Source organism: Chlamydotis macqueenii, chromosome 12, assembly GCF_036417535.1.
Source record: "Chlamydotis macqueenii isolate bChlMac1 chromosome 12, bChlMac1.mat, whole genome shotgun sequence".
Lineage (NCBI taxonomy): Eukaryota > Metazoa > Chordata > Aves > Otidiformes > Otididae > Chlamydotis > Chlamydotis macqueenii.
This window is the reverse complement of record NC_141567.1, coordinates 8,638,980-8,664,088: the sequence shown is the minus strand read 5'-3', so window position 1 is coordinate 8,664,088 and position 25,109 is coordinate 8,638,980. Positions and strand designations below refer to the sequence as shown.

Genomic DNA, 25,109 nt, shown 5'->3' with positions numbered 1-25,109 from the left:
AGCTTTATTTTTTTCGCCGTCTCTTCTTTTTGGGTTCCTGGTTCTCATCTGTTTGCTCTGCTGTGCTGCTCTGGAGAGGGAAAGGGTAGCAGTACAGATTGGGATTGTTTTTGTGTGATTAGTCTAACTAATGTTTACTTAAAGCAAGAAACCAGATGTGCAGAATAGGATTTAGCTTTTTTTCCTCCCAAACAAAGTGGCCTGAATATGGGACTTCTCTCACCTACTGACACTTTCCCCATGGACCCCTCCCTAATTCATGCTGGAACTCAGACCCCAGGTGATGAATGGCACAAGACAGGGACTGTTTGTGGTGGCCTTTGGCTTCTTGAAACACTTGGGAAGATACAGACAGAAGCACCAATAAAAACCTGGACAATCAGCAATGTAAATGGTTTGGTTTTCTTTATCCAGGACAGGTTCCCCTACCTTCACAACACTCCCTGCTAGAGGAGCTGGGGCTGAAGGGAATGCTGCCTTGCGCAGTTTGCCCTGCCAAGCTGTTTATCTACAGAAGTGAACCTGGGTGCAAAACCACTTTGCATCATGCCGCAACGGTCTGATCCTGGCCAGCCAGTGGGTCCTCAGAGGTAATGCTGAGACACCTCGCTGCGGCAAACAGCAGGCCCCAAGAGCAGTCTCACTTCCACAAGACCAGAGATGCAGACAATTGGTGCACAGACAGAGGTCACTCAAGGCAGAGGGCTGGAGTGCAGGGGACATGAGCCAGAATAACTGTTCACGCTGGGTCAGCTTGGTATTGAAGTGAGGGCTAACCCAGGGAAATCAAACTGTCCTGATTTCACACACACCTGAACAGGTCACAAATGCAGCTGGGCTCAAGGAAAAGCAGATAAATGAGTTCTGACCTGGTCGTTGTCCAGCTCGTTTTCAGCATCCTCTGTGTTATGCTCCTGCAACACGCTGTCTAGCATGGATGCGTTGATGCGAAAGTCCCGGGAGGTGCTTAGCTTCATATATTGCATCAAATTCACCTGCAGCAACCAAGGTGAAACCAGGGGGAGAGGATGTTATGCCATTAGCATCTTAGTTTAATTTTCTGCCTTGCCTAATCCTTTGCACAGCACTGGCACTGAGTCCATCACAGCAATGGTGCAGGATTGAAGCAAAAAGTAGGTGAAAACGCACCTGCTCCCACGCAATCCAGTGAACCATTTATGTTTTCGTACGAGCCAAGTGATTGCCAGTTATTCTTACTCTTGTGTAGTACCTCGTCATGGTACATTTATCTCTTTACAAAACAAGACTGGGGGAGTGGGGTGAGGAAAGCTGGCATTAGGGGTGAGTTTTCAACTGAGCAGAATTGCCACACAATGTAAGTCACAGGCAGTAATGCCATGGACAGTGGCTGGTATCGGTGTGACAGCAATGCAGTAGTGTTGGGGCAGGGGCTTGGGCAAAGGCTGAGAGCGTGGTAAGGTCCTTACGCTTTCCTAGTTTGAGCAGCAGTGAAGATTTTAAAAGCTGGAACAGCAGAAACCCTCAACCTTGCCACTGCTCCACTGAATTCAGGTCACAGAAGAGCTCCACTTTGCATTACCTTTGACTTCTTGGAGAGATGGATAAGGAACTTCTCATATTGCTCTATTGCAAAAATCAGATTTGGGATTGGCTTGGTCTCCCGAAGCACCTTGGCCTGAAATGCAGAAAGGTGTGATAGGTTGGATTTGGAAGCGAACAGCCTAAAGATACCCTTGTACTGCCATTAACAGCCATGCCTGCTACAGCACTGATGTAGCACTCATATTTGTATCAGCAGCTTAGATCCCTCGAAAGATAATGATACTGTCACATGACATGGAGACCACAACCACTCCAGTTTAGAGAAGTGTTTTCAGGAACCTTGCTCTGTACCAGGCAGTGAGCACAGTGCTGTTGTTTTGCTACATTTTTGCCTCGTTTACTTACTTAACAACACTGATGTTTTCTCCCCATGCTGACCAAGTGGCAAAAGGACATGCAGCATTTCAGACCATTTCCACATGCTGGGAACAGCTAGGAAGATCATGCTTGTGGCTTTTAAACCCTTAACGTCACAGGAGTGTCTGGGACAACTGATGAGACAGAGGAAATGCTGGCTGGCAGCACAAACAAAGGACATAAAAGGCCAGGAACCTGCCAATCTGCTCACTTGCTCCCAGCCAAATCAGCCAGTCCTTCTCAACTGCATTACTGTAGTGGAATCCACTGCTTTATCTTTAAATGCACTGATAAAAATAAGAAACACTTAAACAGTGTGCAGTATCGGTTCCAATAAATTAGCCCATTTCTGTAATTTCATAGCTTACTCCAAATGAAAAAATATCAGACAAGACAGACTATCCAGACTTCACCTTTGTTTCATGCCTGTGAGCTTTTAGGCTGTGTTTAGTGAAGAGTTTTTTTTAGATTTTGGTTTTTTTTAAATTTTTCTCTGAATTAAGGTGGAAAAAATTAGGTTTTTACTTGAAGGCCCAATGACGATTTGTCATTGGTGAAGCCACCAGGTAACACAAGCAGTGAGGTACAACCCCAAGTTCAAATGCAGCTCATGTCCCATGTTCTAACAGAGTGAGTCAATCTTACCATGACTGTGGAGATGGCAGCAGCTCCATCCTCTTTCTTTTTCTTTTTCTTCTCTTCTGCAAAGCTTAAGCCTTCACTGTGGATGTTCTGAAGAGGAACGCCAAAAGATGTGGCATTAGAGGGTAGTTAGAGAAGAAAGGGCAGCCAGGTAAGGCCAGAGAAGTCTTTGCTCTGACCAGCTAACAGCATTACCAGCTAGGTGACAGAAAGGTCATACAAGACAAGAATGATGGAACTGGGGGTAATCTCAGAAAAAAAGGAAAAACTAATTTCATAATTTTTACATTCAGAAATATGTATGTGTGAGAAATCTCCAGGAAATATGTGTGTGTAGCTCTGCACACCACTACACTTTCCCCAATATGCCACGGCTGTTCTACAATTCCTCACTCAGGCACCCAATTCCTCTCCCAACAGCTAAATCCCATCTCTGGCACTGCAGCCTTTGGCACCCACATTGCTTTGCGCTGTGATCACTGCAGTGTTGTTGACCTTTATTTGCCATTGTGGTTAACAGCAGTATTAATCTCACAAAAAAAAAAAAAAAAAAAGACACGAACAAAGAGGGGAAAAGAAAAGCTACAAAGCAGCTCCCCAAACACTCTTCCTTCCTTGCTCAAGCACAAATCAACATGCTTGGTCCCAATGGTGCCGAAATGTCTTACGCTATTATTTGACATAGTAAAGCTTGAAATACAAGAAATTCAAATCATGTCGAGAAGATCAATAATCCCCGAAGGTGCCCATGTACTGCAGCTGATGCACTACGCGGCATCAGATAGACTAACGGTGATTTTGCCACAGTTAATTTAGTCCTTACCTGCACGTAAGTAATGAAGGAGTAACACTGTGGGGTCAGATGTGAACCTGAAAGCTTCACCTGCAAAGAAGCAGAGAGCTTGGCATTACTCTCAACTCAAGGCAATGAACCATTTCCTCCATCAATTCCCTCACACTCACCAGCTTTTCTAGCCTTCCTGGAATTGTAGTGGAGGTGCTGCGGCAGGCTTGGATATACTGCAAGGAAAACATAAGAGAGGTTCTTCTAGGTACGCTCTTTCCAGGCAGGGCTCAAAGCAGTTAATCCAGCAGCACAGTGGGGAGGGCAGGACTGGCAAGAACTGTCCTTCCCAGTGGGTCACTATATCCCAAATGTCCTGTCTGTATTCCAGAGCTGTGAGAGAGCTAAAGGAATTCACCACCTTGTCTCAGACTAACTCCACTGGCCTGTTTTCATGGCCCACTTCCCTCAGGTCCAATGGATGCTTCAAGCCTTAGGTGGGAATGAGCATCAAGGGCAGGACTGCTGAGCGCTGTGAGAACACCGCAGTCCATCGTGGCACACAGCTGCGTACAGAGGAACCTACAGGATACACTGGGAAGAGCCACTCCAAGCCACACACAGCCATATTCAGCTGGAGAGAAGCTTTCCTTTATCTCCACTGGTACAAATATCACTGCTCAAATAAGTCACGGAATTGAGGGCATGAAAGCCAACAGAATAAGGACTCAACTCGTGCAAGGGATCAACAGCCCGGTCCTGAGCATAGCTGCTGCCAGGGGTCACTGTGAGCTTGCTGTAGCAGATGGGAGAAAGTTTTTAGATCCTAGCCAGCCCACTGTCAGCAAAGCAGCACTCACATGTTTGATGAGGGAGGTGAGAATTGCGTATGTCTTGCTGAGGCTTCTCAGCAGTGTATCCACACAGCTCCCTGCAGGAAGTGCTGTCTGTACCAGCTCATGAAAAACTGTCAGCAGAGTTCCCAGCTGCAGAATTACACCTTTCTCCAGAGCCTGGGTTTGGTTTGATGCCTGAGAAGAGTCTTCTAAAAGAAAGAGATGAATACCTGGTGAATGTGTGTCTAATGAATCCAGTTATGCAGGTGGGAGGCACAAAAGACCACCTTGGTGTCTGGTGCACAAAGCACCACTGTGGCATAGGGAAAATCACAGAATCACAGAATGGTTTGGGATGGAAAGGACCTTTAAAGCCCATCCAGTCCAACACCCCTGCAAGGAGCAGGGACATCTTCAACCAGATAGGTTGCTCAGAGCCCTGTCCAACCTAGCCTTCAATGTTTCCAGGGATGGGACATTTATAATTACTGGAGGGATTTTGTGACAACTGTCTATCTTACATTGCTCCATGTGGAACCAGATCAAAGGATAGTTTAACCTGCCCTCAGATGATGCTACCTCAAAATCCCAAAATATCTCTTTGCTCTCCATCTGTTTTTGACAAAGGTGTAACAGTAAGAAGTGGACCACTTTAATTACCTGATATGTCTGATCCCAGGCTGCTGAGTTTCTTGATAAGCCAATCCACCTCTTCAAGGACCTTATCTGCCTGACCCAGAACCAACAGCTAAAACAGAAACACCAATAACAAAACAGGTTATTGGAGGAATTTGACACACGTGGGAAAATAATGGAAGACTGGCAAGGAGGATTATAAATATGTTCAAGTGACTTGCAGCTGGGGTGTCAAAAAACCACATATATCTTACTAATTGTTGTTTGGCCTTGTGTGTTGGACAAATAGAACATCTGTGTTTAGAAAACATAGGCCTGTGATAGACTCAGAGGCACCCTGTCGAACATGCCTGAGATTCCTGCCCTGCTGTGAGAAAAAACAAGGCACAGTGGTAAACTATGCCTGCATGAATCCCTGATGTACAGGTGAAAACAGCAGGCTGGGTAGCTCTCTAGCAAGGACAGAGCTCCACGATGCCTGCATTCCCGCTGGTGTGCCTCTGCCTGGGTGCTGCTTCAGAGATCCCTTGGTTCGCAAAGTAACAAAAATAAATATACCGTTTGCATTTAATCTGTGGTTTTGTGGTTTTTCCTGCACTCTGCCTGTGTCGGCTCACACAGCACAACAGGAATCCACAGGCTACTTGTAGTGGAGTAGCCCTGGACACAACAGTTTGTTCTGTACACACTATTTTGACTCACACAGACAGTAGGGGCTGCAGTCTTGGCATTCACAATGGCAAAATGGGACCGACTCTCCACTTCTACATCCTGGTCAGAGGAGAGAAAACAAATTCTGGTGAGTAAAACTTCAGCTTCTGTCACATAGTTTGTGCCAGAGATGTACTCGATTCTGCCCTGATAGCACTACGTGATGAAGAGTTAGGCTGCTTCTGCATCATACCTGATCTATGTCTCCCAGGCAAGCGTGGATGTCCTGTGCGAGTTCACGCAGCAGACTGACAGGACTCTTGTACAGAACATGGAGACCGAAGAGCAGAGACAGCAAACCCTTGCAGCAAGCGATATCCTCTGCGGGGAAGGGAAAAGAAAAGAACACATTATCAGGCGTAGAGCTGCCCTAGATATTTAGGAATATCAGACATGCAGTGAGGGAAAGTCTCAGATTCAGTATGGATTTAACAGTCTGCCTTCCCAGAAATGATACACCATAAGTAAAAATCCTATCAAAATATCACAATTACAAAAGCAGAGTTTACATCATTAGGCATCACATGTCATACTGCAAGGGGAAGTACACTGGAGCCCTCAGCTCATAGAAAAATGATGACCAGAAGCGCTGAGGAAGTGCAATACAAACTCTGGCAAGAGTAACATCTTTCCAGAGTGTAAATCCAGATTTGAGCAACAGATGTGCTAAACAACAAGGGAAAAAAGCCAAGCAAGTGGCTTCTCTTTCTTCAGCGACGCTAATATTTAGATCTGGAGTTTCTTCCCTAATACTTGTCCTAATAGCCACAATGTCATGGCAATCTGTCACAGAATGGGACCTGAATATAACTGTAAAAAGGAGGTAAAAACAGGACAGACAACAGCAGAGCATCTAAGGGTCTAATATCAGACCTAACACATCACATCTAAACAAGCTCCCCAAAGCTTACTTACCGAGAGCATTCTCTTTGCAAATTTTGACTGTCCAAGTCAGGAATTGAAGGAACTGCATAAGGGAAGAAAAGGTATTATGGCTTTGAAACAGAATTCAAAGCACAAAATTAATAATAATAATAAAAACCAAACCAAAAATCAGCAAAGGGAGATCAGCAGAGAGCTCTTGGCAGAAAGGCAGCCAGCGATGCTCTGTGAAGTTCCACAAGCGACATTTAATGTACTATCAGTGGAAAGCTGAGATCCAGGACAGGGGAATGGCTATACATTCCCTTGGACAGAGTAACAGCTCCATTTAATTTAAGGTAAATGATGACTCCAGACTCCTGGCACACTTTGAGTGCAGTCCCTAGCTTGTAAAAATGGGGCACTTCCAGTCCACTTTAGAAAAAGCCTCTTTGCATGGAAGGAATTAGGCATTTAGCCAGTTTGGGCTGGTCATAAGTCCGCTGGTCTTTTTTGGCTCTATTTCCATAGAATACAGCCAAACCACATCCAGGCTCTGTTAGGAGTCCCTGCTCAGGCGAACAACTCATTCAGATTCCAGGTCTCCAAAGGCAGGATCAGAACATGCAGGGGTGGGGTGGGAAGACAACTTTTTTCTTAACTGTCCTTGCAGGCATTTGACAGGAGCGTGCTTGATAACGTAACAGAACTGTCACTTTGACATGGTCTGGTCTGCAGCAGAAGGCAGAACAGGCACATATGTCAAAGCTCTCAGATCTCAACCCACTTTTATAATCTTCTTCCCACACCTACAGGTACTACGCACATCCCTGCCATCCCACGAAGGCTGTGAAGTACCTGCTGAGAGGCCGGGTCCACGAGTTTGGACAAAGTGGAGAGCACGGTAATCAGTAACTGCGTTTCCCTGGAGTTGAAGTCATCTTCAGCACTGCTGAACTGGTTCACCAGGGACCTCTGATTATGGGAAGGAAAGAGTGTGCAAGCTTGTTGCAGGGTCATTTTAAGAAGCAAAAACCCACAAGCTGCAGCAGATAAAGGAAGCCACAAGGAGAATAACAAATAATATAAGAGGACTCTTCTAAAGAGCAAGTGCTGGTTTTTGTTATGAGTGCTTACAGAGAGGCTCACATACGATTCAGCGTGACTTTTACAATAGTCAGGTAACTTTATGCTGCACTGAAGGACCTTATAGCTCTGTAAATACAGGTGCACTTCAATCCAGCTCAGCACAGCATCCTGAAGAAGCTTTCCTTAAGGACCAGAAACTTTTCTGAACTGCCAGTGAATCAGTGTCAGTGGCTATAACATACTCAGTCCTGTGGTCAAGCAGCAGAGAGCTAGCAGCGTTTTCTGCCAGAATTACCAGTGCTTTGGAACACTTGCAGTACACAGTGGTACCTACCTGAAACTGTCGGATCTGGAAGGCAGCTTTTTCTGTGACATTAATATCCGTTGCTTCTGCGTCACCATCAGTAATATCTGGCAGAGACAGAGAGGTGCTGAAAAAAGCTAAATGCCAAGAGTAGAATACAGGATTTATTTCCAAAAGTGGGAAAGACTGCAACAGCTCACAGCTAGAGGAGGAATACAGACTGCAAAACCGTGGTGAGCACAAAAATGTGTTAAAGGCAAACTTCAAATAGACGAGTGCTATATCAGACCCCAACTATCCTCTGCTGACAGACTGAGAGCTCTATAAAAGCAGGTAAAGGTATCTCTGGAACTTGCCTCTGGCATGAAAATCAATGCTACTAAGCCCACTTTGTTACTGAGAGACAAGGACTAGACCCCTCTCTCTACTTATGGATAAAGGGCGCTGGGTCCCTAACTGCCCACACAAAGCCTGGAAAGCAAAGCAGAATTGTACCATGTGCCTACCCAAGGCTTGTAGAAACTGAGGTATCTTGGCAGCGTAGAGCTGCTGCACCGTGTTGAAGATCCGCAGCAAACCTTCCAAGCACAGAAGTGAAATGCTTTTGCCCTTCTTCTTCCCTGACTCTTCAATGACAGTGGGAATTGACGTGTACCTCCAAAGCAGAACCCTAGGGGATGGGAGAGGAGTTAACATCGTGTGCTCCAGTAAAGTTGGCTGCACAGTGCAAGAACTAGAACAGGGCTAATCACAGATTCTGCTCTTAGGATTGTATTTTTAATATAACTAAATTGGAAGATCTTTTTCTTATAGGAAAGCAGAGGGAGAAGAGATTCATTCTTAAGAAGACCTTGTCTCAATGTCAGCAAAACAGATACTGCATTCTTCCTGCACAGCTAAATAATTTAATTCTTTCCAGGTGCCAAGGGACCTTCCAATTCCATTTCACATCCATCTTTATACCCTCATTTCTTCCACCTGGCTTTCCTTCTGTCTCAGACTACCCAAACACTGACCACTGGTGTCAAATCTGTCAGTGACAAAAAAGAGCTTTTCTCTTGGCAGTCTGAATCTGTGAAACGTCAGGTATCTCTACAGGGCTCTAGATAAATAAAATCAGACAGGTAAAGGCAGGCAAAGCAGAGTGAAAAGCTTTGAAGAAAGCAAAATTGTTTGGCCCAAAGGAGACTTTTTTATTTGTAGGCAAACATCTTTTTCCTGCTCCCCTAAACCCTCTTCTTCCCTTTTTTGTTCCCTCTCCTTTCTTCTCATTAGTTCTGTTGCCTGCACAGATGATCTTATTCTATTCCAATGCCCAATCACGCAAAACATGTAGCTCACATGTAGCCCTAATGACTGCAACAAAAATAGCCTCTATTATTTGGGGCGCGACACAAAACGGGCATTATTCATGGCAGGGGTAATTTGCATTTTGTGCTCTCTGCTGACTGGGATCTGAAAAGACCCCATGCAGATATGACCTAGATCCCAAAAGACATTTACATGCTTAACATTCCTGGATTTCCAAAGGATTAGATGCATGAATGTCTTCAAGCATCTTGCAAAAGTCCTAAGCAAATGTTTTCTAAAGCTTGGGTCCTCCTTACATCTGTTTTATATGGTAGCTAGAAGGGAATTTTAACTTTATTGCATCCCAGAGGCCTCAAGAATCCAGTCTGTAACCATCCTACCTCCTCTGTGACAATGAATGATGACCTAAAAGTCAGAAAGAGGCTGAAAATGAGAGTTTGATGGCGTTTGGTTCTTCCAGGCCAAGTACTGTTATTAGAGCTGTATCACTCACTCTGGCACAGAAACTGTAGTGCCTCCACTTGATTTCTCAGGAGAAAGAAAGGCAATGATCTCAACCTAGTAATAATAACTGTTTCAAACGGTTACCAACTGCATTCTTCTTTCAAAACCCTACCTGAGAATCAAAAATCTCCAAAATGCATTGCTGCTTTTTAGGGCTGATGTCTTCATGTGCCACAGTGACTCACCGTGTGATTTTGCAGAGGTTCTGAAACATCTTCTCAGGATTTTGTCCATCTGGTCCATCAGTTTGTCCTGTCTCCTCCAGCTGCTGCACCTTCTGCAGAGCTACACTGACAGCATAGCGCAGGAACTCTGTGCTGGAGCGCAGAACCGCTAGGCTCTCCTCATGGCTTTGGGCATCGTCCCTGAAGAATCAAGAGCACTGTCAGAGAATTGAGGATGCACTGAAAAAGCATGGGGATGGAGATTCAAAATCTACATACGCATTTACAAATAAAATCACCAGCTGAATTTAGGGTGGAAAAGAGCCGTTGTTTTGGTAGTGAACACTCAGAGGATAGGGTTCCACCAGCCTTTCCAAACACGCTAACAGACATGGTTTGAGTTGATGTTTGGCTCTGTTCCATAGAGGACTGGAGCTCAAACACTGGAGTTTGTTGTCTGGGGAACGGCCCAGGACTGGAAGAACAGAGACTCTCCAATGCCACAAGTCATAAGCAAGGTCCAGGAAAGCTGGCTTGTCAATACCAGGAGCTGCACAGCTCTGGTTCCTGCCTGGACTATGATGTTCTCCAGACAAGAAGTGCTGTTACCATGCACACTTTGTATAGAAATGAAAATGCCTGTACCGTGCACGCAATGCACAAGACAGCCAGCATGCAAACACCAGAAAAGCAGCTTGTGAATATGCCTTAAAGCTTCTCCAGACACGGCAGCTTCTTACCTGAACAAAGCTGTGAGCAGAGTAGATACAAAACCCATGGACAGGAAGCTCCGTGCAGTTTTGTGGCTGAAGGTAGATTTGTTCTTTCCAGCTTTCTCCTTCAGGATTTCAGAGAGTTTGTTATAACATGTAAACAAGCCTAGGACATCCTCAAAATTGTTCTTACTGCAATAAAGTAGTAGAAAGCATTAATGGAGAAAATCCAGTCTTATAGTGTCCCATTTGAAGCTTCGGTTGCCAGATTACACAATGACACTTTCTAAATGATAAAACCGTGACATATGACATCTCCTCACCTCCCTAACAGTGTATACCACATCCATTCCTCCTTGACATGCTCATCTACAAAATGTCACATCCCATCTCCCACAACACATGGCATTCAAAAGGAAGACACTCCCCAAAGTTCTGTGAATGTCTGTGCCACAAGGCACACACACTCAGAAAGTGCCATTCTGATTCTGTGTTTGCACTATTATCCTGTGCTTGCAATGAGTCTGTGTCCTGTATTCTGAAGAGCCAGGCGCAGCTTAGCACAGTTAGTGCTGGAGGGTGAGATCTGATGTTTTACCTGAAATTCCCTATGTTGAAATTGTACTCAATCAGGACCTCACAAATTCCCATCACCTGGATGGCATAGATGTTATTCTTTACACCAACACCAGAAGACAGAGAAAAATCTGCTGATTTATCCTAAGAGGTAAAGGAAACAAATTGAAAATCTTTTCAAAACCTGACAAGAACTCAGTGTCTTCTTACATCCAGTCAAACTGAAAATCTGATTTACCAGTTCAAAGTCTTCCAACTCGCTCTTGATCATGCGTCGTGTGACAGATTCTAGCATCTCTTCAAAGTTTTCCTCAAATCCCACCTCCTCCTCCTCCTCGTCATCTTCAGCTCCTTGGCATAGATGCACGGTGCTCTTATACCAGGCGAGACAGTGTTGGATACAGCAGAGCAGATGGGCCTGAAAGAAGCAGCCCCACGGTCACACTTAGCCCTTTCGCTGGAGGTCACTGGCAGAAGTGGACACAGGCCAGACTGTTACAGCTGGATGGAAGGAGCCACAGCTGCCTTTGGAGGTTCACGTGAGTCTCAAGAATACGCCTCATTCCCAGAACAAGGGGATCTGTAATCCTACACACAGCTACCCAGTTCTAGCTTCAGACAACATTGTCTGCATGAGATTGCCTGTACGGGATGTAAAGACTTAACTCCCACTGCTCCCTCAACCCAGCTACCTCCACTGCTGAAAGAGATGGAAATGGAATCGCTAAAAGGGCTCTCACTCTAGCTGAAGTGTTTGCTCTCTTTCTGGTGTGCTACTGCAGCAGGGCAGATTCCTCCTCCTGCTACACACACGCTGCATGACTATTTTATGTGGAATTAAGTTGAAGGAGGAAAAAAACCACCAGAGTGAGCTCAATAGAGGATAACAGAACTACGCTGTTCCTAGAGCATTTTTCACACAGGTTCCCCAAACCACTTTACTAACGGAGCTCCAATAGATAGCCTGAGGCAGGGGTGAGATACCCAGCTCTATTGTCATTAAAAGAATTGCTCCAAGCTAGAAGAGGCTGAAGTAGCACAAGGTATTCAGCTCATGTAGCAGCACAACTAAAATGCTATGGAACAGATGAGCTTGCAGCTGTGGCCAGCCAATATAGCTCTTACCAGTGGTTCTTGCAGAAAGATTTGATCTCCTTGAGCCATAATACATCCTTCAAGTTTCAGTGGAGGCAAGAGGTCTGGCTGGGGCAAGTAATATTGCTTTATCTGTCACAGAAAACAAGAAATAAAAATAACCAGTTACTTGGTAACTGAACCTCTTAGGTTGTTTCAGTACAGAATATGATAATCTTTGTACTCTGTTCTACAGAGTGAAAACTGGCACTATGATAATGGGACTGTACATGTACCTGAGCCACGTCATCTGCTCGATTAGTAATTAAAATCCCCTCTTGAGTTGCTCATGTACCTCTCAGCCAGGACACATCACTGCCCTAAAACAAGTTTATCTGATCACTTGCTGTTGTGCTGCGTCAACACGCACCATCACTTGCACTTCATCTGCGTGCTACCCACTGCAGAACCAACTGCTCCTCTTGCCTGTCACCCGTACTGAAAGCTTGGCTCTGTTATGCCATCCAGGAAGCTGGTGCAGACCAGTTATGGAGGCTACACTTGGCACTAAAACAAAATCCATGAGAGACCATGCTTGCACCAATTCCTGGCTATTTGGCACACCACTGGAAGGAGATATGCTCCAAGTACGGATATAGGTTCAAAACTGAATAGAAAAAGCTGTATATACAATGATGCAATGAAATTTTATACATTTACACCAAGTTCCCATTAAGTGCCCTCTGCTCTGTTCTGAAAAGCTGCCTTGGCTCTGTTCATGTTCCCTTCTCAGACCCTATACTGTCATGGGAAAGCTGGAATTAGTCAGCATGAACTCTACAGATGATTAAAGGGAAGAAAATTACTTGTCTCAAAGAAAGCACAGCCTGTCCAATGGATTGAGGAAATGTGATTGTCTTGTTGCCATGAGCAACACTATTGGGGGATGAGTTAATCCTCCTAGATCCTACATGGACTTGGGTATTGTCCCGACGGGAGGACAGCAATGATAATTACTGTGTCAGCACACATCCTTGCGGAACTATGGGAGGGTAACTGCTGTGCACTGCTAAGGAACAGGGAGCGCACAAAGCACTTCTCTGTGATGTGGGCATCACATTTCTCACAGCATCTCAGAACTGAAGGGTTGGAAAGGGCTCCAAGAGATTCTTTCTCTTCCATCCTGTGACAGGATATGAACCAGTTTCCAGACGTTTACCTAGTCTGCTCTCTCAATATAGCAGGGATTTGAACACCTCCTTATAGAAGTGCTGCAGCACTTAAACACGTTTCCAGTGTAAAGGAGAACTCTTTTCCCAGTATTTAAACTGAATTGCTTGCTATACTGGTTGCAGAATTCTTAGGGTCTCTGCAGCCACACCACATAGGCAGTACTTTACCTGGGACAAGAGTGTTTCCATTATAGAGCTGGCCAGCTGGGAGTTCCTGCGAAGGACATCATAAAAACCCTGAAGACAGGAAGGAAGGACAAGTTGGCTTACACAACAAAGAAAACAAACCACATGCATAGTAAGTGGGTGTCAAAAGACAGCAACGACCCTTTGGCACTGCAAGGAACCATGAGGAAGTAAAAATGTGCTCAGTGTAAAACCCCATACTGGCAAAGCAAAGGCACCAAAGAAGGTATGAATCAGAAAGAGTATGAATTTCCTCACAGGGGCCCTCTCACAAGCTGTATCTCCCTAGCAGCAGTGGCATCAAGCCCAGAGTGACTTTCACTGCTATTTAACAACTAACACTAGATCCAACTTCAAACTGTGAAATCCTGCTTCAAAGGCAAAACAAGCCAGTGGGGAAACTGTAAGAGGCAAAAAAATCCTTCAGACTGAGAAAACTCAGTGGATGGAGGATAAAGCAAGCACAAGTCTTACAGCAACAGCGACGAACACACCCAAAACTTGCAGCTCACCAAAGGTCAATCCAACCAAGTCAAGAAGGAAACAAAATCTCTCTGACCTAAACAGTTTTTTTTTTTTCTCAAGGTGGTACTCACGGTTATCTCAGAAGCTAAGACACACACCCCAAAATAGCTCTTTATCTACAGTCACAAGAAATCTAAGGGACAGATAAGCCTTTATAGAAACTTGCAAAAGGAAGAGGAGAAAAGACAGATCCCTGATGGAGTTTCTAAGGAAGCTTCCCCATACTCCCCAGTCAGAGTCATCTTTGGAGCCCACCATTAACTCCCAGCAACTCTGCATCTATCCAATGCCTGTTATAACACTTCTCCTCACTGGGCATCAAACATGCTTCCTATTTCCTAGGCCACATCACAGGAAGAGAGACATTGATGCATTTTTGCTCTTAAGCAATGCATGAGATGAAGAAGATACATCAGTATGTCTCTGGGCTTACAATAGTCTGAAATAAAAAGAAGCTGAAGGACTGAAAAAAAAAATAGTCCTTGTTACATGTGTCCCATGAAGAACATAACTGAGATGATAGGCTGTTTTCCACAATAATGTGATCATTATTTAGCTAGGGCTACAGTAGAACCAGACTACAGAAGGGCTAGTGGCTGTTTAAAAGGAGATTGAAGAAACCATGTTTACCTCATATAACATGAGTCGAACATCCGCTTGCTGGCTCAAACATCGCCTCAGGCTGCCCAGGATTTCAAGGCAGAAGGCCTCATTAGCTGCAGAATTATAGCAGGCGTGAACATCTGCCTGGACCTGAGAGGGAATATTAGTCACGTTATAGTGGCTACAGTTCTCAAACACTACATCACAGAAGCAAGGTGGTAAGGGGCCTGGCCCCTAAACAATCACTGAAATAGTCCTTAGCGTGCTGCCAGGCTCTTTATCATCATCATAGAGCAGTGTAAATGCTCCCCAGAATACTGGTGCTGTAAGAGAGAACGACTCTGAAAAGCAACATCCATAGGCTAGCCTCTCTGTACGTTGCACTTCCCAAAGCTTTCCTTCCAGGACTAATCCTTACTGAAGTTGTATTTCCATTTTGGGGAAACACTCCACTCTTGAGTTGTTTCAAACATAACAGACATGAGACTGTCTCATATGTCCACACTAGGGACTGCACAACAGCACTTACCTGAGTGGCACCAATGGCCTGACTGCACTGGGAAGAGGACAAGCTGCCCAGAACTTTAAAATTTCTTAACAGAAGCAAGAAGCCAGCAACCGCAGCTTTACGAGCATCAAGCTGCCTGTGAGTCAGGGGGAGAAAAGAAAAGTGTAAGAAAATAATGGAAGCAAGAAGCTCAGAAGTAAATACAAGATCAACTCAGCAATGAAAAAGGGTCCACAAGCACAGAGTGACTGGGCCCAGTGGAACTGTATTCCCCAAGAGGTCAGCAGGTCCCAGATACTTAAGACCTTGGCAGTTTGCTGGGAAGTCCTTTGCTCTACACTCCTACAACATTCCATTTCCTTCCTGCCCTCGCAATGCTCGCGCTGAGGGAGAGCCCCAGGCCAGGAAACAAGCATTACATGTCCCCTGAAAACTGGTATGGGAAAGACTCACAGAGCTCTTCTCAGAGTTAGAAAATTCCTCACAAAAAGCTGGTGTTTTGCTTTGCTCACTGAAACCTTGGGTGTTTCCCAAGATCAAGTCCCTAGCCTTGGATAATAATGCTATATTATGAATTCTGTATTCATAACCAGGCAGCCACTGTCCAACAAAATCTAGTCTATGATCACAGCATTATGAAGGCAGCAGTTCAGTTTGCCCAAAGCATTACCAAGACAACAAGCCTGCTTCTCCAACACCTTGTAAGGGATCAGAGGGAAGGTGGCAGCTCAGCATTCTGATCAGTGTTTCCTTCCAGACTCTCCCTAGCATCTGGATGTACTTAGCTGTGTGGGCAAATGTTGGAATTGGTTTTAATTTTGCCTACTTATTTGGAGTTCCCAAGAGCTTTCTGAATTTCCAAAGTCCATTCAGCTGAGAATTGGGATTTGTGTCTCAGTTCAGTAGACCTGTGACTCTATTACAGTCCTAGGCTAAATGGATAGGACATGTCACCAGTTAGTTATGGGAAGAACACAGTAAGAAGACACAGTCAAAAGGAACAAAACGATACTTGTGCTCCAAAACCATAAATGAGTTGTAGAAATCTTTTCAAAGAATCCCCCTTCCCAGCTTACCTGGAAAAGATGGCTTTTTGGAGAACAAGTATCAGGGAGTCCCTCACTGACATGCTGACTTTGAGCAGAGGCTGGAAAGGAAGACAGACTTTGGAGAGAAAAGCACGAAGGCATGCCAAGCCCTTCGGGCATATGAGCTCATCTTCCCCAGGCCCATCTGGCCCTGCATTTCCAATACCGTCATCAGTACAGTAGGAGAACCAAAACATTTTAAACCAATATAAAATCAAACCCAGAGAGCTGTAGCAGTGAGACACCCTAGCAGGTTAGTGAGGACACAGTGCAAGGGTTTGGGAAAAGAACTGTTATCCCCAGATTGGATGAAGCAGGTGAAAGTTTAACACCAGGGCCAGGCAAAGAGAAATACTGACATGGAGCTTGGAAGGAGAAAAATCAACCTGATAGCTACAGCTGTTCAGCTAAACACTGCATACTCAGTTTTCTACACTGTGCTGCATCTGGGCAACTTCCAGATGAAAAGTCAGCGTAGAGCAGTTTTGGTACCACGCCACACCGCACCATATGCTTTTTGCTAGAGGGCACATGCAAATCCATGCTTGAAGAACAGTTCCACGCTACACTGAACAACCTACAGCAGAGTATGAAGGCTTATTTTACAAGGAGGTTTATTAGATCATGCATATAATTGTGGCCTAGAGCTGTCACTGGAACCAAACTGGCAAGGAGAAATGCAAAGCTTTACCTGTACTGCCCGGAGGAGCCCTTGCACTGTGTCGATGGGCAGAAAGGACAAATTATCAAAGGTCTCTGTGACTTTGGAGGATGAAGTCTGAAGCACAAGAGGAGCAGACACAACAATACTGGACAGCAAGTCTGAAAAATAAGATGACAAAAGGAACAGCTGCTGCCAAGGGGCCAGAAAAGTCTGAGCAAAAGATGGGTACAGAGCTAACAGGTGCAGATTAATCAAAGCCCTTCCATTACACGGAGAGGTAGTGATAGGAGGAGCATCGAAAGTCTGAGCTCTACTGCAGGCACCGCGTAGAACGCTCACGATGGGACTGCAGGGTCTCACCCCACCAGAGGGCACTGAGGCATAAGAGAAGAGGCTGCAGCATAGGCATCGCAGCAGCCTCAGCGATTCTGAAGCACCTGCCCAAGGACGAGGAGGAAGGCAAGGCTAGGAGCATGTGACAAGTTACTGACTGACGGATACCAACTTTCTGTGCGTCAGCTGTTCCATGGCAACTGCCTGCAAACATGTTTTTCACCTGCAATGAATAAAGGTAATCTGATGCAGCTGACACCTCAGCAAGAGGGGGAAAGGAACAACTGATCTGCTTGGCTTCAGGTCACTTTGGAGAAGCTATGTTCTGCATGTCCATGGAGCAGGACACATTCTTTCCTCTTTCCTGTTACCTATGAAGTGGCTGACAGGAGATGCTGCTTTGGTGAGGACTCTATTCAGGACCTGCTCAAGAATATCACTTCTGATGGGCTCATGAACCTGAAATGAGAAAGAACAAATAAAAATCAAAACCTACACAAATTTAAGATATTCCTTTCCCTCAGAGCACAGGCATTGTGCAGTACAAAGCAAATCCACATCTGACAGGTAAGCTGAGACTGGTTGCCAGAAGTTCCCTTTCAGCTAAATTCACACAGAATGATTCAGATTTCATCCCAGTCCAATCAGAACCCACACATCAGAGAGACACATACAGTACACTTGGAACATAATGGGTCAAATCATCTGTGGGATGCAAATTTACCGCTTCAGTGAAGATGCTGGTTTAAATTCCACCTCTACCAGATTTTGTTTCTACCTCTGAATTTCTCTACCTTCTCTGCAGTTTCTTGGAAATTGGAACAGTGAATACATAAGTATTATGGCAGTTGGAACAGATTAGGATTAGGTCTTTATGAGGATGGCCTCTTCCAGCTGGATAGGAGCAAACAGGAGACTAAATCTAGTATTGTTTGTAAAACACTCATGATGGATACAGCAGGCAAGGTTTTGACACCATTTAGCAAGAGAGAATAAGGACAGAGTTCCGTTCCCTCCTCCTCCTCAAAAAAAAAACCTCTCCAAAACATACACTACCTTAAATGTTTCCAGTAGGATACTTGCTCCCAGTCTGCAAGCCTGCTGGGCTGGCATTTTTGAAAGGCCATAACTGGTATCAGCAGCTTTTCCTCCAAAGGGCTTTTTTGGTTCATATGATTCCAATAGGCTGAAGCCAAGATCCACCAGGCCCTGAGTAACGTGGTCCCAGCCAAACGCACTGAGGAAAATATTAAACAGATCAGGAAAAAAAAAACTTAGCCACAGAAGAGGTTTAGATTAGTCTAAGGTAAAATCTTCCACAGTCACTCCAGAGTCCAAAGCAGCAGTGAGAGACGCTTGATCACTCCAGGGAAGATGACATCTCTCACAACACCATGACTGTCTTTAGGCTGAGGAACAGGTGCTCAGCACAACATGTCTTACAGTCCCAGTTCTCCAACCATCAGGCTTCCTTTCCAGTCCAAAGGTTTCCTTGCTATGGGGAATGATGTGCGCTCGGGTCCGATCTGAACATGACAGTAGGCTACAGTGGGGATGCAAAAATATCCTACTGATCCCAAGATCTTTAAGTCAGAGAGGAAGACTGAAGAGGAATGCCTCATATCAGACTAAAGGACAACTGGTGACAGATCACAGACCTATCTCACAGGATGATTAAAGGACCAACCATGTGGGGAAGAAAACAGTGAGTCTATCACTCATCCCTTGATCAGAACACAAACTACAGCCGGCAGCATGACTCATACCATCAGCTGCTTTACCAATAAGACACAGGCAAAGTCCTGAGCAGTTTAGTCCTCTGTACTGTCAGATGCTGACATTTGGGGTGCAGGGGGCAGATTTATACATCTGTGCTTGGGTTTTTAATTCATCTATATAAAACTCTGATAAAACCTTTGGATTTTGACACTGTTTCCTGATGGCACCTAGTCAGCAGTATTTAGCACCCGAGAGCATTCCAGTGAGGCTGAAAGCCTCACTCCCAAAGCCCTCCCCCTCCCAAAGCACATTGAGTGTTCTGCAGCACGTGGCAACAACTCACCTATTTTTTACCACTTCTAGAATTACAGCGGTTACATCATACTGTTGAGGAAACAAATCCTGCAGAAACTTGGAGGCCTGAAGGAACTGCAGGTCCTTGCAGCTTCTTGTGATTGATGTTTTCAAGAAATCAAATATCTGGAACATAAAATCATTGAGTGTGAGGAAATGATCTTTGAAATGAGACCTGTATAGTCTTGGGTATGTTCCAGTAACAGCACCAGCCAGAGCACAAGTTCCAGTACAGCCTGCCAAAAATCTTAATTCACTTCTTTCTCGGGACAAATACACCAACCTCATTAAGTGCCTCAAGGACGGTAACTTGCTGCCAGATGCACTTCAGGTGGCCACCACAGACACAAAACATTAAAAAAAGAAGACATTGCTTTTCTTCTCATGCTACAGTACCAACCCACAGGAACCACAACTTTGAAAAATTCTGACATTGCTCTGGGGTCTTTTACAGTGCTCAGTAAAATACAGCATGCCAATGATCTAACTGCCTCCCCACGAGCATCCTGAAACCATTTTAAGCCTAATTCTGATGGGACTATGACCTAACCATGCCTTCTTTCCTTGACAAGGACTGCATGGAAGTTCTCTGCAAGCTTATCACCCACATACCTGCTCTTGCAGTCTGTGTTTTACTGCAACTGACAGCAAAAGAGCCACACTGAAGGGACACAGGGCTCTACCGGGGTCCTTCTGTTGCTCAGTCTAGAAAATAGCAAGCAACAGTCAGAAAGCTTGTTACCTTCAACTGCGGAGTCCTGCAAGTTCAGGGAAGCTATCAGGCCATATCACACTGCTGCTGTGGTGCAGAAAGGGACATGCCTCTTCAAACATATCATAGCACTTGTTAAGTGAACATGACTGCGATCATAAAAATCATTAAATCCCTTCTAAAGATAACTAATTAAGTTGATTTTTAAAATCCTGCTTCAACACCTTCAACATCAGTGCCTGTCCATCTTTGTTGTACCTTTAGATGTCTGATTAGCTCCTCGCCTAGGTCCTGATCCAGGCTGATAACAGAAACGATATGGAGAATAACGGTACCTTCCACATGGCGGAGCTGGTCTAGAGGCATTGTGGCTACCTCAAGGTCCACTGATCTGAAAGATTTATCAGAAGAAAACAAGCCATCCCATATCATAAAGAATTTCTTATGTATTAAGGAAGATGTACTTGCACAAGGTTTGACATTCCAAATTGAAGGAGCCCTGGCCAGGACCAGGGTGACTACAAATAGGTGGCAAAGAAAGAGGATAACAGAGAAAGAACTTACTGTGGAACCCTCTCTTCTTCCTTTTGTCTCTTATCCAACTGATTGAAAAAAACGATGATTCCTTCTAAAACAGTCTTCTTACTGCCCTGTAAGGCAGGACATTACACTAAGGCACTGCAAGGTCTGCAGTATCCCAGAGAACTCCGCTCTACTCCCACACCAATTACAAATGTCATGGTATCCTTCATTTCCCTTCATAAATCACTGAGGTGGGGGAGGGCTCCTGTGTGGCTCATTTCCAGATGAAGTGACTCTGGTTTAGATTGCACATTTCTTTTGACTGCGCTTATCCAAGAGTTGTAAGAAGCTGAAGCTTTCATCTGTTCTTTTTTAGAAGTTATTATTAATGAGAAAGGAACCTTTATGTTATAATCAATTAGGGAGACTTTCAAACTCCTAACCTTAAATCTAGCATTACATTTTGGCCAGTGGACCCAAACGACCTCCTATAACACACACGTAATTTGTCTGACTGGATCATTTTGGCATTGACTTGGTGACAAATGAAGCAAGCAAAAGCGCCAGATCACCCTGTCAAAGGGCAGAGATGTCACTGGCAGCCTCTGCTTGCAGAAGAGCACAAGAGATGAGACAGCTCCAGTACAAGTCAGGCTACAACCCAGAAGACAGTCACACTGCATGAGCTATTATTATAGTGTGCAGATCACAGAGAGTGAGCAAACCACACTTAAGAACACCGAAAAAAAAAATCTTCTCTGTTGTCCGCTAGGTCTGTGCTCATCCCTTATTTCCCAAAGGTTTCCTTCTTTTCCCACAAGGAAGATGAAGATTGTATCTTCCTCTGAGAATTCAGCTCCTTCAGGCTAAAGGCAGTTAAAGAAAAAAAACCTACTGATGTCCTGCTAAGTCCTGCTCCTCACAGCAGTTTGGGAAAAATCAGAATCCCCATCAAAATCCAGCTTATAGCTCAGTCTGTACATTTTTTTTTTTTTCTCATGGTACATTCATGCCAGCTCCCATGAGCTTTTACCTTTGCAGAAAGCAGCAGCAGCTGATAGACCAGAGGGGGAATTTCCTGCAGGTCTAATTTGGGGAACATCCTAAGGATCTTTTCCACCACAAACTGCAGCTCCTCTCCCGATAGTGGAATATCCCTGTTGAATCAAAGATGCAGTTTAATAATTCTCACTAATTTCCTCCAGAATCCCACAGCAGTCAACTCACAAGTAGACAAAGGGTCCTAATGCACAGACAGGCAGCGAGTGCTCCCAAAACCCTCCGCAGAAGCAGTTCCCAAACATCCCTCAATACCCTACCACTGTCCCGGGATACTCTTCAACCTTCAGTGCTTAGATCTCCTTCACATTATGCTTGTTTGTTAATATATTGTTAATTTGCCCAGGCTCACTCACACATGTGAGTCTCTGAGTGTGAGCCATGCCCAGTCTCTGAGGCTTGCCTGCCCAGCTGTGTTTTGTATCCGAATGGATCTGATGTGGATGTTCACTGACTCAGCCATCCACGGGGCATGCCTGGTATGGTCAGACCTGCTATTCCTACTTGCCCCAGACTACGTGTGAAACAGGACACAGGCGTGACCACAGTGCTGAAGTTGAATGGAAAAGAAATTACCTGAACATGTTGGCAAGATGTATTACACTCCGAGGATCCCACCTGGTAAAACAAGAATACGATGGAAATTTGAAAGCAGGCAGAATTATCATTTATCCCTCCCCTCCTCATGCACAATTATTCAATGTCACCATTTCCCTGTCACGTTCTGACATTAAGAGTAAAAGCCAAATTTCCTCCAGAAGTCACCACCACCACCCTAACCACCCAGACGCAGAATGCTCCAAAGTGCCCCCATCCCCACAATAACAAATAACCAAGAAAGGAATAAAACCAACAGCTTTCTGAGTCCATTCACACAACACTATTACACGATCTGGAAATAGGGTGCTCCTTTGCCTTCCCAGCCAGGGAAGGCACTGTCATGGATGGCACAGATTCAAAGACGATAGCTTAGGACACGGACAGTGAGGTCCAGCTCATCATGATGTCTTTTTCAAAGCACAGCATGAAGCTCACTGTTTTGCCGTCTAACTGTCGGGGCTATAGACACACCTAGTGACTGCAGATTTATCTCCCACTGTGCCTGTAGGGTGTCACAGGAATTCTGTAAAAGGCCCAAACAGCACTAGGCACTGACTTATTGTTAAATGGACTAAAGCATGGTACATACTTGCTGGAGCAGAGAGTATTTATCAGCTGTTTCTTAAACTCCTCCCCATTCAGTTCACCTGAAAAAGCAAAAGGCTTTTAGGAGCCCATTCCAGAGGAAGGGAGGACAGGCTGGAAAGAAGGAACTGAGAGGGGTCACCTTTCCCATAAGCCAGGCTTTCCTTCGAATTGGCCAACGCAGTGAGAACAGTGGAAAACAACTCCAAGGATTTCCCGTTAGACAGGCTGCCACCTTTAATAACATCAACAAACAGGGTGGCAAGCTCAGCCAACGCATGGCCTGGCAGCTGGCGAGCCTGGGAGAAGATACAACATGAAAGAGCCTGAGGCAGTGCACAGGAGAATTCCACGTACACATCCAAACTGTCACCAAAACCCAGCCAAGGACAACATTTCTCACAGTGAAATGTTCCCCTAAACGGGGAATTCAGCCCCGAGATCTCTATTTTGTACTGTCCTTTGTAGAACAGAGTAGTAAATCAAGATGATGTAATTATAAGTTTGGAGTTTCAATCTAAGTCTAACCATCCAAAAATAATCACACACAGCAAATTCCAACACCAGCTAACTTAGTCCAGGGCAGATCCATGGAAAGGACACAACCCGTTTTCTTTAGTAGCCTAGTGAAGTATCTCAATCTGCATGCAAAATGGTACCCAGCAGAGCCCAGGAAAGCTAGTCCAAAGGAGCTTCTACCTCCAGCATCAGCAGTCCTATGATTTCGGACACCTTGCCCAAATGCAGGTCCCCTGACTCCACTAGTGGGACGCAGTGCTTGTAAACCTGAAGCCTCCTGAAAACACCGCTTCGTTGGGAGCATGGAGAGCCTTATAATGAGAAAATAAAGAATGAGAAAAAGAGTTATGCAAGTAACAACATGTTGCTAAACAACAGGAAATTACAGGGCTAAACTGTCACCTGACTGCAACTCTCTATTTTGTCTATCTGACAAAACAGACAAAAAACAGAGCACAGGAAATGAGAATCTCTTAGATAAAATAGCTGAAGCACTCAACCCTGTTATCACACCCTACGGTTCACTCAACCTGCTGTTCGAGATCAGGAAGTGTCAAAATGTTGAGAAGAATCAGCTTGGTAATTAAGTTTCCGCCAGCGAACTCAGTCCCACTCCAAGGCACCTAAGGGCTCCCAGAAATGAAGCCCACTTACAACAGGTTCATTACAATTACCTGAGTATTTCCTATTTCCCCATACCTATTTTCAGATGTCCCGTTTCCCTGGGACAGCCCTGACGGGCTGGTTTTTACCACAGGTGACAATTCTGTGTGCTGCTGAGCACTCACCTCGCCCAGCCGGCCTGCAGCTCACCGGCCATCAGCGGGGCTGGGGCCACCGTCCCCCTCCCCACCCACCCCCAAAGCGCAGCTCGAGAGATCGCCCACCTTTGAAGATCCCTCTTAACAAAGCTGTCGTCTCCCTCCCCTTCAGGGCCTGCCTCGTCACCATATCGCCCAGCTGCGAAGAGAAGGGGACGCTGTGAGCTGCACTCCGACAAGGCGTCCCGAGGAGAAGCCGCCCCCGCTCCCCGAACACAGCGCCCGGCCCCGCGGGACCCCCGCGCACCTCGCCCTCCCCCAGGCTCTGCAGGGCCTCCTGGAGCCGCTCCGGGGCCTCCTCGGCCGCCAACGCCAGGATACGCTGCGCCATGGGGCCGCGAAGGAGCCCAGCCCGGCCCGGCCGGGCACCCACTACCGGCCACCGCCGCCCCACCGGGCCGCAACTCTGTCACCCCGAAATTCCCGCCCGGAAGTGCGCGCCCGTCACCCGGGCAACAGCTCCCGCCCCCGAGCGCTCATTTCCCTTCCTCGCCTCCCGCGGCAGCGCCGGGAGTCCGCGGGTTCGAGTCCCGCGGGGTGCGGCCAGCGTGGGGTCGGGGGCGATAGCACGGTGCGTGGCAGCGTGGGGCGCAGTACGGCATGGGGTGCAATCTGGCATGGGTGCAGGCAGATGGGGCGAGCAGCAGGGTTGGGACAGGGGCGCCGGTCACAAAATGCCCATTCGGGGCCCCACCCCGCAGCAGCAGCACTCGGCCCCTTCGCTCGCCACCCACGTGGGGTGCGGGTGCCTTCGAGTAAACCCCTTAATTCCGGGGAGGCACGAGGGCTGGCCTTGGGCGCACGAGGAGGTTTAGCTCGCCTTTAAGCACGGCGATTTAGCCGGAGGATCCGGTGCCAGCGCAGCGTAGGAGCTTTGGCGAGCCCCGTGCTCGCGGGGAGCGGGAGCTGCCGCTGCCGCGCGAGGGGGAGCGG

General features: G+C 46.0%; 1 protein-coding gene across 1 annotated transcript; it reads right to left on the bottom strand.

Moving 5' to 3' along the window:
- Positions 1-4: 4 nt before the first annotated feature.
- Positions 5-24,507, bottom strand: FANCI (FA complementation group I). The gene is made up of 37 exons (XM_086756963.1): positions 24,424-24,507; positions 24,243-24,315; positions 23,536-23,666; positions 22,979-23,135; positions 22,841-22,898; positions 22,228-22,269; positions 21,626-21,749; positions 20,635-20,720; positions 20,329-20,461; positions 19,971-20,063; positions 19,348-19,484; positions 18,342-18,522; positions 17,657-17,744; positions 16,980-17,110; positions 16,277-16,347; positions 15,222-15,336; positions 14,720-14,842; positions 13,547-13,615; positions 12,198-12,299; positions 11,311-11,490; positions 11,095-11,216; positions 10,524-10,688; positions 9,805-9,984; positions 8,311-8,474; positions 7,835-7,911; positions 7,270-7,386; positions 6,466-6,517; positions 5,744-5,871; positions 5,542-5,610; positions 4,864-4,951; positions 4,228-4,412; positions 3,547-3,603; positions 3,407-3,466; positions 2,587-2,673; positions 1,562-1,657; positions 870-995; positions 5-70 (listed from the first exon to the last, which is right to left on the bottom strand). The coding sequence occupies exons 1-37, from the start codon at positions 24,505-24,507 to the stop codon at positions 5-7; spliced, it is 4,017 nt and encodes a 1,338-aa protein (XP_086613089.1).
- Between the last annotated feature and the right edge of the window lie 602 nt (positions 24,508-25,109).